Source organism: Melanostigma gelatinosum (genome assembly GCF_949748355.1).
Source record: "Melanostigma gelatinosum genome assembly, chromosome: 11".
Taxonomy (NCBI): Eukaryota; Metazoa; Chordata; class Actinopteri; order Perciformes; family Zoarcidae; genus Melanostigma; species Melanostigma gelatinosum.
Window position 1 is genome coordinate 9245529 of NC_136644.1, and position 14278 is coordinate 9259806.

Sequence of the window (14278 nt, forward strand, 5' to 3'; positions counted from 1 at the left end):
TTTGACATATAATGTTATTGAACGTGCAGCGGACCCCAGCACGGATACTGGGCGCTACAATGCCAGGCCTCAGACAGACAGCGTAACGTTAACCGATGGAAAACCAACTAAGATATTTCTTAACACACCTAAAGTAAAGGAAAAATACAGCTTATGTAGTGAACCACAATAATGTCCGCATCTGGTGGTATAAACGTAAGCCAAAAACAGGCTTAATTGACACAGATGGAGTTAGATGAAACTCAAGGAATAGTTTTTCAGCTATTCTCACCTCGTCGGTAGCAAAGGAAAGGGGGAAGGAAGGACGTCACGACGCAATTGTAGAGCACGTACGTGCCGTCACCAGGCATTATCAAACAATCGAGGAACGTCATGATTATTTGCATGGTGTATGTTGGTTATAGTTATAACAGAAATGTAGAGTGAGCAAAATCCTGTAGCTGTAAAACTGGGAACAAATACCAACCGACATACAGAAGTTGTTTTAATGTAAATATGTCAACGACATTTCCTCCTAGTTAGCTCTGCCACATTCATATCCATTTATAAAGACCGAATCACGTCTAGTCGGATGGTAGTCACTTCAGCTCTCTTTCTTTGTTACACAAAATAGGTTTTTAACCTCAATATGACTAACCTTGTTAAATACAGTTGGAAATATTTTTTCCCACAAATAAACTTGGTTAGCGCATTTAACCAGTGTTGGAACCGACCCGTGAACGCACTACATCGGAGAAAAGCGGGAATTTATATCTTCCCACTCTGTGTACACTACATGAACGCAGCACCAGACCAAAGCAGCCGATCGGCGAGGTTTGTTGCCAATGTCGCCTGCTAGCCAGCTAAAGTCATGGCGCTGCTAAAACGAAGTTGCTGTGTTGCTGGCCGTTTTTCCGCAAATCATCTATGGCTGAGTCCCAGATGCATCACACATGTGAGTATTTCACTGCTCGAGTATTCTCCAACTGACAAACACCGACGGTCTGGGTAATCTGTCAACGGAGACCGTCAGCTGTGAGCCTGGCCACGGGCCTCGGATGTTTTGTAACTAAACCGGATTGACAATAAGGCAGTTTATAACTCTCCCAATAAGTAGCATATTATACGGACTCGTAAACATCCCGACAGCATAAGATTATAGTACCTCTGTGAAGTAGTGAGCCCTGAACCTCACCCTCAGTCCTTCCTCTGCAGGTTTACACCAGCAGTCTGACGACTGTGGCGAAATCCTCCCCAGACCGGACTGAGAGAAAGAAGGAGCTGCTGAGTGACGACGGGCCCGATCTGCAAGACTTCATTTCAGGGGAATTATCTGAGAAAAGCAAGTGGGCAGAGTACAGAGGCAACCTGAAGAGAGGGAAGGGAGAGAGGTGAGACTGCAGAGAGATTGTGGTAAACATGGGGGACAACGTGGGAATTCTTAGTTCTCTAGAACTAACAATTCTCACAGTCTATTGTATCTGTGAGTGTAGAGTGTTCAAAGACAATCTACAAGACTGTGCAGAAATGAATCAAGCATACATCTATTGTGAAACCCTGCTGGGCCCTCTGCTTTTACATGGAATCCCTTCTGGACTTCATTGAATCACTTGAATCTGAATCAGTTCGAGTTTACCAGGAAGTGGTTGTGTTGTCGTTAGACCACATGAAAGTTGTCAGTGTAAGAGACAAGTATTAGTAAACACAAACAGTTTAGGAGACTGTGACTGACACAGCAAACAGTGTGAAATATATGTATTTATACTACGTAATGATATATGCGTGTATGTACATTGTGTGTCCATCTGCACACTAGGTATTGTTTGTCTTGCATTATTCATACAAGGTTTATAGTTAAAGTAAAGTATATTTCAAGCATTACTGTTGTGAATTTTAAAAAGGGGTTTTGTTATTATTATTGATATGGAATATTAACTGAAGTCCATTTAAATCAGAATCAGCTTTATTGGCTAAATACGTGGACACATACAAGCACTTTGCTCTTGATATCAAATCTTCTATTGATGTAGGTCGTTTCATGTGTCGATATTGAAATGTTACACAGTATAGCATGTTTTCTGCTCATTCATAAATATAGTCTGTATGAAATATAAAACTATATTTGCCATGTAAAAACAAAACCGCAATCTTCAAAAGATATTCCCTCAAAATATTTCACACCAGATTTTCTGAGAAATCTGAGCCGTTATTATTGTTTAAATAAACACAACTATTATGTACATACGAGTAGGTCGAAATAGGTGTGTACATAAAAAAACAGTAATGAACAACCTACATTATTCACTAGGACTGCTTTAAGGTTTATGAATATACACGATTTCTGATTCATAAAATAATTTATATTGATTTGCCTTTCAGGTAACTTTCCCATCTGGTTATTTTATTTGTAAAAGTGTTTTTCAAAGTAAAATTTTCACAGAATGCCGTGTGTGTGTGTGTGTGTGTGTGTGTGTGTGTGTGTGTGTGTGTGTGTGTGTGTGTGTGTGTGTGAGTGTGTGAGTGTGTGTGTGTGTGTGTGTTGAAGAGGATTTGATCCAGCCTTCTCAGAGACGAGAGCTCTCTTGCACATTCAGTGAGCGTCTCTGCTGATGCTTCTTTGTGACAGGCTGCGGCTTCCTCCATGGCTGAAGACGGAGATCCCCATCGGGAAAAACTTCAACCGACTGAAGAACACGCTGCGAGACCTCAACCTGCACACAGTAAGTTTTGTAGACTGGCGACAAGTTAAAGGAACAGTCCGCGTAAGTGAGCGGAGAAACTGGGCGGGGCATTGACACGACATGGACCCGTTGATGGATGGGTCACAACATATCCTTACAATTTAATTAAAAAAATATTTTTCACAAATGTTATTTATACTAATTTTTTTAGAGCATGACCATCAGATGACATTTTTTTGGATCATTTTTAATATTTATTAATAATATTTGACATGTTCTGTCAAGTATTCGTAGACGGTTTTAAACAGCCTCTTTGTTCAAAGAACAGAAAATAATTTCAACATTGAGACCGTGTTCAGCAATACAGAGAATGGTGGTTTGCTTAACAAAGAATTTAGATTGATGGCTGTGATATTTATGCCTGATATCAGACGGAATTGTGAACTCGTTACACTCGGTTTCCCCTCAAACTCAGTGGAGTGGGCGGATCCAAAGCTCTGGACCCAGCCAAGTATTTAGCTAGAAGGAAAATAAAGTCCGTCACTCTGATATCTTGAGACCCATTCGCAAAAGAAACACTTTCTTCGGCTGTATTCTTCAAATATATCATGGGCTGTAGTGATATAGTGAGTTTCACCATGGAGACTAATATATCTGATCAAGTCCGGGAACCCGGTGTCACTTCTTGTGCATTTGAGGATTGTGTGTGTGGTTTTTTTTTTCTCAGGTGTGTGAGGAGGCCAGGTGTCCTAACATCGGGGAATGCTGGGGAGGAGGAGAATACGCCACAGCCACAGCCACCATCATGGTTCGTCTCCCGGCACACTGCCTTTGTGGTGCAACTGAATTTTACTGACAGTTATAGAAAAGTGTCAGCACACCCTTTTTGGCCAAAAAAAAAGAAGCACACTTTATTGACAATAACAGCTGATCTCTGTAGATCTTGTAAATGTGTACGTGTCTCCACAGGCTAAGCTAAGCTGCTTTATGAAGTGCTTCCAGTTCCCCATTATTCAAAAGATTGACGTAAAATCCACACATTTAATAAACCAACGCCTGGTATATATATATATATCTTAAGAAAACATGTTATGATATCTGTGGATTATCTGCTCCTGTCATACGACATGCATATCACAGAGGTTTTATATATTTTTTTGGCCCTCTCTGTATGTAGCTGATGGGGGACACGTGTACCCGGGGGTGCAGGTTCTGCTCCATAAAGACGGCTCGTCGGCCTCCACCTCTGGACCCAGACGAGCCCTACAATACAGCCAAGGCCATCGCGGCCTGGGGGCTGGACTACGTGGTTCTCACCTCAGTGGACAGAGACGGTAACGGCTCCCTAACGCACATGCACCTACCTACTGGAGCAACGTTACATCGCTGCTCGCAGGGAAATTTCAAGTTTCACAAGGGGAAAAGAAACCCTCTCTTTTAAAAAAAACTTTAACGACACACAAGCACACACACACACGTAAGCTTCAGTATAAGTCCAGCCACATTTAACACGTTGCACATATACCGTGCTTTGTTCCCCAAATGTTTTTGGCTACTATTATCTTCATCAGGGAGGGATCTGAGTTAGTTTGTGGTTGCTTTAAATCTGGTCAGTCAGTTAATCATGCAACTTATAAATCAGCAAAAATACAAGGTTTTCAAAACAGTATTCGTCATATTTTCCACAACAGTTTTTACAGAATACACGTTTCCTTCTAATGGTTTAAGAAATACAAACATGCACCAATTCAAAATAACCAACCGACGTTTCAAAATATTAGCTAACAGTTTAGTCAACAGCGATGTCCTGTAGTCACATTTATATTTTGCTTTTGCAGATATTGCTGATGGAGGGGCAGATCACTTTGCTAAGACCGTCTCCAACCTGAAGGAAAGGTATAAACTCCCGTCACGTTTGGATTCATCGGCTGTTTGTATCTTAATGGCGGTGCAAAATGATCAAGTAAGTATTTTTGTCATCTTAGGGACTCTCACATCCTGGTTGAGTGTCTGACCCCTGACTTTCGCGGTGACTTGGCGGCAGTAGAGAAGATCGCCCTGTCTGGGTTGGATGTGTATGCCCACAACGTGGAGACGGTGCGAGAGCTGCAAAGGTACTGCCTCAGCACATTGCCTCCGTATTCATACCGACCTTTTATATACAGGCTGTCATTAATTCTTTTTTCATAATGTTCAAATCGCATCTAATCTCTGTTTCAACATTGATCAATGCCTGAATGCCTTGGATCCATCAGCTTTCACTAACCTCTGATCACCCAACAAGCGAAAGCACAGCAGGGTTTTTGAACCATAAGAACATCTTGCAGAGGTATAATAAATAAATATCAGTCATATTGCCCTTTGCACAACAGGGAGAATGTGTTTACAGTGATATGCAAGAGCACTTAACAATGTGTCATATTGGGCTGTAAGATTTAAATTCACCAATCACACATTCTAAATAGTAAATGATTTAGTTTATTATTTAAATCTATAAATAATTATTTAAATCATGATAAAAAGAACAATTTCAATCACAATTTAAATGTCTTTGAATAGTTGTTTGACTAAATTATAAACATACACTTCCCAGCTTGTATTTGATGTTTAAAATAAAAACGCTGTTCAGTTGTTTGTTTTACTGTACCCAGTTCCAGCTCTGCCACAAGAGGGAACAGGACAGTAATACACACACTGACCAGCAGGGGGCACAACAGATCTTGGGATAAATAGTGTAGAAATGTAAAAACATGTGAAAGTTGAATTGTTCATGGTAATCTGGCTGTATATTCCCCCTTTTTATTGTTATTTCAATTGCTCATGATGTCCATCTGTCGGTAGGTTTGTCCGTGACCCCAGAGCCAACATTGACCAGTCTCTGAGTGTCCTGAGGCACGCTAAAAAGGTCAACCCCACCGGGCTCACCAAGACCTCCATCATGCTGGGACTGGGCGAGACGGACCAACAGATCCTCAACACCTTGACCGGTGTGTACACACAGATACAATCCTAATGCAAAGCACGACACATTCCTAAACCACACTGTTCTGGTGATGTTGCAGAGCTGCGAGAGGCAGGAGTGGACTGCCTAACGCTGGGCCAGTACATGCAACCCACTAAACGCCACCTGAAAGTAAGCACATCACACATTGCCCATTTACTCAGGCAACAGCACTGCCAGAGAAATGTGCTCATGTGGTTAAGGTGAAGCACGCTGTGACGATGTGTGTTTGGGTGTAGGTGGAGGAATACGTCACTCCGGAGAGGTTCGCCCACTGGGAGAACGTTGGGAATGATCTGGGCTTCAGCTACACAGCCAGCGGGCCACTGGTGCGATCCTCCTACAAAGCAGGCGAGAAACGGTTCACAGATGGACTTTCAGAATGTTGAAATCGTTCTCCTAATTTACCCTTTAACTTCTTATTCAAAGATCAAGGCTTTAGTTTGCTCTTCTCAAGCAAATGACATGTGGTCAGAGAGAATATACATTTTTCTAAAGTGTCTTCTCTCCTAACAGGCGAGTTCTTCCTGAAGAATCTGCTGAAGAAGAGAAAAGCAGAAGTCCCCATAGCCGAATGAAAAGCACAGCAGCAGCTTCTAGAGGCTTTCTCCCTTTAGTGTCGACCCGACTACAACTATACGCATCTACAGGGACAGCTTTACTCCTGCCGGACCATAATGCATCACTGTACGCTGCAGCACAGGAAACACTTAACTTTATAAGAGTAGTAACAAAAAACAAACAAAACCAAAAACAAGGCCGATGACATTTAGGAGACCTCATGTAAGTACAGGGACCATTCTGTTCCTTTTCAACACTTCTTCTGCTTATTTAACCTTCACTCCGAATAATAACATTTGAGAGAGAGAGGAGATCAAAGAGAGCAAGCAGTGGTTAAAGGCCTGCAGGTTTGTAGATAAACTGGATAAGCAGAAACCTGGTGTTAGCAGAGGCAGTGATTTGCAATCTCTGCACCACAGGGGCCCCTAAATCACACCAACCATGAACTCCCTCCCCTCAGGGGCCCTGGACTTCAGGTAGAGCTACTGATCTTTGACCGCTGGCTCCGTTTATCAACTCTTTGATGTCTGCTGGTTCACAACTGATTTAATGGAGCGTTAAAGAGGGCTTGTTTTTAAAAAAAAATTTTGGGTTCCATGATTCAAGGCTTACATTGTTATTTTGTCGGGTACAGGAGGAGGAGGTGCCTTTGATATCTGTATCTGATAAATACTGTTTAGGCTCAAACTAATATTTAACGCAAAAAACTGTTTTGACTTTTCACCTGGACAAGAAAGATGTGCGTTTACTTTCTGCAGCGATTGTTGGGACAGAAGAAATCTTTAAAATGTACATTTGTATTTAAAGAATTAAAATTCATCAGTGCACATTCCTGGTTCTTTTTTTGTGTCCCTTATTTTATTCTTCTTTCCATCGAGTCGGAACAATCAACAGGCACAAACGAAGGACAGGCGTCACACTTTATTGCATCCTTTTGAAGTACAGAGTCACTGATACGGAGGACAAACAGTTAAGATTTATAAAAATATATTTTTTAAACTGTATAAAATGTATTTTGCAACCATACTTGATTATATAGTAAATACTGTAAGAAAGTAGACTCATCTAATAGTGTTTAGTTGAAATAGTGCATGTATGACTGCATCTGAAATATTTTGGTTGATAAATGCCATTTGTGATTTCTTCCAATGACTTGATCACAGTCACACAGTTCTGAAGGCTCAGCTTTTTCCTGTCAGACCTACTGCAGGGCAGCAGTTACTCCCACTGCTCTGGCCCTTTTGGTCCTTAGGCATGTAACAACAGAGTGGGGTTGGACCTGAATGACAGGTTTCACCAGCAATTAAAAAGGTTGCACGAGGAATGTGTTGCATGTTCGTGGGTGAGTTTTAGACTTTGGATTTCTTGGTGGGAGGTTCACTGACGGCTATGCGAGGACCAACGGCTGCCGGGGTGTAGGGGATTCGCGTCGCCGTCACTTTCTTACCGATGGTCTCGATCTGCAGACAGAAAAGGCAGCGGCTTTCATTTTCATTCTGTGCGTGACGCGTCGCGGTGAATACGCGGCGTGTTTTCTCGTCCGCTCACCTGGAAGCCGATGTTCTGGAGGTGAGAGTGGAGGTGGTCCAGCACTCTGCGGCCGTCGAATATGAAGGCCGGCTTCAGCATCTTCTTGTAGATCTTCTCGTAGTCCAGCTCCTGTGGTGGAATTAGACTGGGTATGACGACTCAAAGGTCTATTTTTTAATTTATTTATTAGGTGGGAGGAAAAAAACAATGTGTGATTGTGACCTTAAACATGTCCCACTCGGTGCAGATGACCAATGCGTGTGCAGTGTGGCAGGCCTCGTAAGGGTCGGAGGTCACGGTCACCAGCTCCGACACTAGGAAGAAAAAACAAGTGTGTCACCTCGGCTACAGCGCAGCATCCGTAAGAAAGGACGGAATGGTTTTATCTTTAAAAACAAGCATTCAGCAGAGTTTCTAAATGATCAGGAACGACTGGGAACTACTTGTGTTGTCCTGTTTTACATATTCTGCTTAAAATGAGGTACCAATGACTTAGCAAAGAATAAAATGCCCAATATGAATTACTTCTACGACTTTTTCCAATTTCAATGTTAGAAAATAGTGAAACAGTCAAAACCCAAAGATGTAAAAATGTTCTGTCAGACGGCGAAGAAAACCAGATTTGACATTACACATACACAACTACATGAAACACCACCAAGAATCTCTGGTAACCCGTTAGTTTTAGCATTGTGTACATTTTGGATTTGCTTTCCTACTTCTTACTGCACAACAATTTCCCATGAGATTAAAAAATGATTTACCATTTCAGGGGCTGGAACCAGTGATGTTATGGCATTTTTTCCCTAAAAATTACTTTAAATAATAATTATCAAAGTATTTGACCAGAGTTTTTTGGTGGGTGGTACTGGAAGCTCTCACGGTCGGTCGGTCGGTCACCCTCCCTCCCCCTCTCTGATGTATCTTATGTAAAGGCAGATAAACACACACCTCTTCCTGGGTTGTCCTCTGAGATGTTGGGCTGGGAGAGGTCATGAATGATTTGTTCCTTGAGGACTTTGGGGTCATAGATGAACAGCTTGGCTCCCTCGTCCATCAGATACTTGGAGATGTAGATACTGGACGACTCCCTGGAGTTGCAAGACACACACACACACACACACACACACACGCACGCACACACACACACACACACACTGTGTCAACTCCGATCAGGGCCACAGTTCACCACATTATGTTAGCAGGTCGATCATGTGGAGTAAAGTCTGATCACTTTCCAGGGTTAATGAATAACGCAACAAAGCTGTTGGAAAAGAAAAACAAAGAACTGGGTGGCGATAAATGTCCACAAGGGTGTGAGAATGAGAAAGAGAAAGAGAAAGAAAAACAAACAAACGCCATGGAATGAGACCAACCTTGTGTCGCCTGTGTCCTTTTTGAAGGAGAAGCCCAGCAGAGCGATCTTCTTCCCGGTGACGGTGTTGAAGAGGCAGTCGATGATCCTGCAGGCGAACCGCCGCCTTTGGTACTCATTCATGTCGATCACCTGAGAACATCGTGAACAGATCAGAGAATACGGTGAATTCAGCAAGGAGAGGCCTTCAGAGAAAACAACAAACTAGATGTAGTTCTCACCTGCTGCCAGTAGGAGGCTACTTCAGGCAGGTTGAGGGCCTCGCACAGGTAAACCAAATTCAGCACGTCCTTCTGGAAACAGCTCCCACCAAAACCTGAGCAGGGTGTTAAGAGAAGGCGACACTTAATCCGTGTTTAGATTTACTAAACTTTACGCGGTAGCTCAGGTGTGACATCTTGTCGACGCGTTTCTTACCTATGCTGGCTTTGAGAAACTTGCTCCCTATCCTCTGGTCCATGCCGATGGCCTTGGCCACCTCCTCCACGTCGGCCCCGGTGGCCTCACAGAGGGCGCTGATGCTGTTGATGCTGCTGATCCGCTGTGCCAAGAATGCATTGGCTGCCTACACAAGCAAAAAAATTATAATTTCATTTAGTCGAGAGAAAATTAATCGGCAGCTATTCCTATTAACCGATTGTTTCAGTCAATCTTCAGTCAAACATTCGCTGGTTCAAGCTTCTCACATGTGAGTTTGATACGTCTTCTTTGTCATATAAGACAGCAAATAAATATCTTTGGGTTACAGACTATAGCCAGACAGTTTTTGAGGCCAATATGGTAAATATTTATTAAAAGTCAGATTTGTTTTGCAGCCAAGTGGGACATTTTACAGTGTATTATACGACTTGTCAGTGCTTTCTTGCTGACAATTCATCAGTGTAGTTCTCTTATGGTATGTCAACATACAAAAATGTAATCTTGGGGTTTGAGAAATTATAATTAGCATTTTTCACTCTTTTCTGACCTAATTAATTGAGAAAATAACCAGCAAATTAAATAAAAGAAGTCGCCCCCTACACTCACCAGTTTGGACAGCTCGGATGACCACGTGTTGGTGGTGATGATGCGAGCTTTCGGGACCCAGTGCTCATAGACAGCACACAGAGCTCGGATTGCCCTTTGACCTTCGGCCGTTTCGTCTCCGCCAATCAGGACGCGGTCCGGCTCCTTCAGATCCCGCACCGCTGTTCCCTCTGCAAGGAACTCTGGGTTGGAGAGCAACTACAGCAGCAGCGGCACAACAACTTCAGAAACTCGCAGGACATCCGATGTAAAGAGTTTCATTCTCATGCAACAATACACACTTGTAGGTTCAGGCTGGGCTTGGTGTTGGCGTCGAATATCCGTCTGATGCTCTCGGCAGCTCGGACCGGGACTGTGCTCTTCTCCGTGACAATCTTGTAACCGTCAGACACCTCCACAATCCGCCGGGCGCACGCCTCAATGAACTTCAGGTCCGCCGCACGACCCTTCCCCATCCCATAGGTCTTGGTTGGGGTGTTGACCTGCCCAATGAATTCACGCATGCGTCATAAATGTCCGATTTATTCCTGCGGCTGGTCAAACTGTGTGTGTGTGTGTGTGTGTGGGGTGGGGGCACTGAAGGACTCACAGAGATGAAGACGAGGTCCGCATCCTTGATGGCTGAGTCGATGTCCGTAGAGAAAAACAGATTTCTCCCCCTGCATGATTCAACCACATCTTTCAGACCCGGCTGGAGTGGGAGGAAGTGGGGAAATGAGTGGGGGAGGATGCGTCAGTGAATGCGTAGGACAAACATGGCAGAAACAGTTACAAATGGAATACGAGCTCTCAAGGGCTGCTTATTAACGCCAGTCATGATGATGTAATAACTTTTGGTCGGGGCTGACATAGGGAAGTTGCGAAACCAGGCAGTCTGGAACTAATTTATGTTTCTTTGCACCCATGCAATACTTTACGAAAATACTTGGCTGGAACAGTTGCCTAGCTGAATCTACTTTATCAACACTGTGATTAACTTCAAGTAATGAGTATTACCTCCATTTTTAGAGCCTTATCTCTAAAAGGGGAGGTAATACTGTAGGGGAAAGGGCACTAATAAGATACGACCTTGTTAAAAGTTTAATCCTGTTATAATACACTCAGCTCATTGATATGATACCTCATAAATGGGCAGAGTGTCCGAGTTCCAGGCTTTGATGCGAGACTCGTTGACATCGACCACGGTCACCGTGATCTCCGGACACATGTGGGCGATCACGCTGCACGTCGGGCCTCCTACATACCCAGCACCAATGCAACAGATCCTCTTTATCTGAAACATCTGCAAATGTAGAGAGAGAAGAGGATACAGAAAGGATGCATGAGAGAGTCGATCAACTTCTAAAGACACAGCTCCTAAATAACATTGGGAATGTACCTTTACCGTGTACTTTCACTTCCTGTTATATACACAGTGTACACCGGCGTATATACGTATACACACACACTCATATACTGTACATAGAAATATCTACACACACATACTGTATATATATATATATATATATATATATATATATATATATATATATATATATATATATAAAACGGGTAGATTCATTGACATTCATCAGTCACATTTCAATGTGTTAAAAGTGTAAAAGTGTAACAAATGTAACCTCCACAGACTGATATACTACCCAGAGAAACGTTAAGCTTGGTTTCAGTCCAACACTTGTTGGTTTTCGAAACCCTCCTGACCATCAGGTCTTCACATAGTAAAGCTATGGCTCCCACTCATCAGGGCTACAGTACCGGTCGCCCCGTCGCAGTCTGGTAGAACATAGAGAGCCTTTCATCGGCTCAGCCACGTCTGACAGAGATGAACACTGACCTTTTATCACAGAGACCCTGCAGTGAGGGTAGTTCACGTTAGCTTTGCTGCAGAGCGAGTGTCAGTGTAACATTACGCATAAACAGGACCATAGCTACGCTAGTTCCTACGCTAGTTTCTTTGCTAACGCCGTGTGAGCGAACTAAACACAAGAAACAAATGAATGGGCGTCAATGTTGCGCCAGCACAGCTAGCAAGCAGCCGTTAGCTAGTTTACGTTACATTACCTCTGCCAACTCGACAGTCAGTCAACTTCAGGAATGCGCAGATTACGGTCACCGTCAGCTCCTCTATTAAATGTGTTGAAACAAGCCGTCGGTTCCGGTTCACGAACGATAAATGTCTTTAACTAACTCTTAAACCGACAAACATACCATCAAGGTTGCTCTCACAACTTTTCCTGCACTACCTCTCGCTAAACTGAGATAACGTTACTAATGTATGGTGAACGCAACCTCCTCAATCCTCAGGAGTCTAAGCAGCGCACAAGATGCTTCCGGTGTGGTATTTCAGAGTAAAAGCATGTTCTGACCATTCATAAAAAATAATGGAAACACTTATCGCTGAACATTTAAACACTGTTGGAGGACGTTTACTTCAGTAAAAGTATTAATACCACACCAAGAATACAATTAAATACAAATAAAGCATTGCAAATGTCACATAACCCTCCTGTTATGTTGCGGGTCAAATTGACCCGTTTCGAAATTTGAAAATCTAGAAAAAATATACTTTTTCTGTATGAAACTTAACATAGAGGAGGATATGTCTGAAGATGAAGACCATCTTAAGGTCAATTTAGATTATAATGGTACTGATTATGAACCATCATATGAGGAAACTGATACCTGTTCCTCCACGCGAGACATTCGTGTCAAAAAAGTGTGAAATACAGTGGTCACCCTCACCCAATACAGGTCAGCCAAGTCTGCCGAAAATATTATAAAGACAGTGCCAAAATGTATCTGCACAAAGCCCACCGTGACGACATGTCACTCGTGTGCTGTGTAGACAGACAGACAGACAGACACAGACACACACACCTCGTTCATTGTGCTCAGATCGTTATTTTTTGTAAATGTCTGTTTCTTAACACTATAAATAAACATAAATAAAGTTTACTTTCAATACAAATCCTTCTGACTCATTTGGCTTGATTTTGAGTGAGCGGGTCAATATGACCCTGAACAGCAGAGGCGTCTTGTCTCTATTTATCTACATCACCCCACGAAAAAAAGAAAGTTTCAAAATGTAAAAAAAGTGTACATGTATTTTTCATGAAAACGAGTGAGTTATCCTAATTTATCTATGATCTGTGGAGGGGTGAATAACACCATTCCACTAAATACTGGTTGAATTGTTAGTAATGGTGTTAGTGATGAAGTACAAACTATATTTATTAGGATTTTTTGTTTTCTGACAACTTTTGGATGATTAAACATGCACCGTGTCACATTGACCCGGGAACATCATTGCTGTACCTGAGAAACGAACACAGGAGGGTTAAGTAAAAGCGTGTATGGAAATGTATTCACTCAAGTATTTAAAAGGGAAAACAAACTCAATGCAGAACATTTACCTCTGTGACTTTAAATTATGATATATTGTATCAATAGCTTTTGTATCACTGATGCGTTAATTACATTTTCCATGTCTCCATGGCCACTGAAAGCCTCTAAACATGTTTGTAGGATTTATTGTGAATTTATTACTCATATGTTTTAGATACCTGTCTTATATTTTCCACATACATTGGCATAGATGTGGGAGTCTGTCATGGGGGAAATGACCAGGAGCAGAGGTAACAGCAGGCCATAAATAAAATCCATAACAGCTCTTTCATGAAGACAATTAGACTATGTGTCTTGAGTTTAAAGTCCAAAATGCATCTCTTTGCAATCTGTATAAAGTGTCACACTCATAAGTTTGTGTTGTTGCATAACTAAAGACATTCTTAAAGACTTATTTTCCTTTCATCTGAAGTAAATGTTTTCGATGATGGAAAATGCAATGAATATGAATAAAAACCTTAAAACGTTGAGGTGCAAAAATGACCAGCACTTTAAATAAAACCAAACAATTAAATCATGTTTTACATCAAATAAGTGCTGCGTGTGTTACAGATCAGTTTCTAAGAATGTGTCAAGTTTTGGAGCCTCTTGTAATCTCAAGACTTTACATGGAAATCAACGGCAGTTGAACTATAAAAGTAGAGGAAGCAGCAGACCAATTATATCAGCTTTTTATATCAATATTGTTTTCTTATTGCCGCTTTACATTCAGATGTCTGA

At 42.1% G+C, this 14278-nt stretch overlaps 3 protein-coding genes across 4 annotated transcripts in view; 1 reads left to right on the plus strand and 2 right to left on the minus strand.

Annotated features, from left to right (window-relative positions):
* Positions 1-303, minus strand: part of rpl9 (ribosomal protein L9) — a 337328-nt gene extending 337025 nt beyond the window's left edge. Inside the window, exon 1 of one of the 2 annotated variants that reach the window (XM_079278963.1) lies at positions 272-303. The gene's annotated coding sequence lies outside the window, so the exon portion shown is untranslated. The remainder of the gene's footprint in view (positions 1-271) is intronic. The other variant, XM_079278962.1, reaches the window with a different exon arrangement.
* A 494-nt stretch (positions 304-797) lies between these two features.
* On the plus strand, positions 798-7049 carry lias (lipoic acid synthetase). The gene is made up of 11 exons (XM_079278958.1): positions 798-934; positions 1195-1370; positions 2606-2699; positions 3388-3468; positions 3838-3994; positions 4499-4556; positions 4646-4774; positions 5502-5647; positions 5723-5793; positions 5901-6012; positions 6178-7049. Exons 1-11 carry the CDS (start codon positions 851-853, stop codon positions 6237-6239), a joined length of 1170 nt encoding a protein of 389 aa, XP_079135084.1. The 5' UTR covers positions 798-850; the 3' UTR covers positions 6240-7049.
* An 87-nt stretch (positions 7050-7136) lies between these two features.
* Positions 7137-12447, minus strand: ugdh (UDP-glucose 6-dehydrogenase). The gene is made up of 12 exons (XM_079278957.1): positions 12215-12447; positions 11274-11435; positions 10743-10844; positions 10435-10635; positions 10154-10351; positions 9545-9692; positions 9349-9443; positions 9129-9259; positions 8704-8843; positions 7975-8066; positions 7771-7881; positions 7137-7682 (listed from the first exon to the last, which is right to left on the minus strand). Exons 2-12 carry the CDS (start codon positions 11433-11435, stop codon positions 7572-7574), a joined length of 1491 nt encoding a protein of 496 aa, XP_079135083.1. The 5' UTR covers positions 12215-12447; the 3' UTR covers positions 7137-7571.
* Between the last annotated feature and the right edge of the window lie 1831 nt (positions 12448-14278).

What these genes read in the sequence shown, in the direction of transcription:
- lias (XM_079278958.1), top strand. Translation starts at nt 851, where the DNA reads ATGGCGCTGCTAAAACGAAGTTGCTGTGTTGCTGGCCGTTTTTCCGCA. An exon ending in GAGACCTCAACCTGCACACA is followed by an intron (nt 2,700 to 3,387) that starts GTAAGTTTTGTA and finishes TTTTTTTCTCAG; the next exon opens with GTGTGTGAGGAGGCCAGGTG. An exon ending in CAGCCACAGCCACCATCATG is followed by an intron (nt 3,469 to 3,837) that starts GTTCGTCTCCCG and finishes CTCTGTATGTAG; the next exon opens with CTGATGGGGGACACGTGTAC.
- ugdh (XM_079278957.1), bottom strand. Translation starts at nt 11,435, where the DNA reads ATGTTTCAGATAAAGAGGATCTGTTGCATTGGTGCTGGGTATGTAGGA. An exon ending in AGCCCAGCCTGAACCTACAA is followed by an intron (nt 10,352 to 10,434) that starts GTGTGTATTGTT and finishes CTGCTGCTGTAG; the next exon opens with TTGCTCTCCAACCCAGAGTT. An exon ending in TCCAGAACATCGGCTTCCAG is followed by an intron (nt 7,683 to 7,770) that starts GTGAGCGGACGA and finishes TTCTGTCTGCAG; the next exon opens with ATCGAGACCATCGGTAAGAA.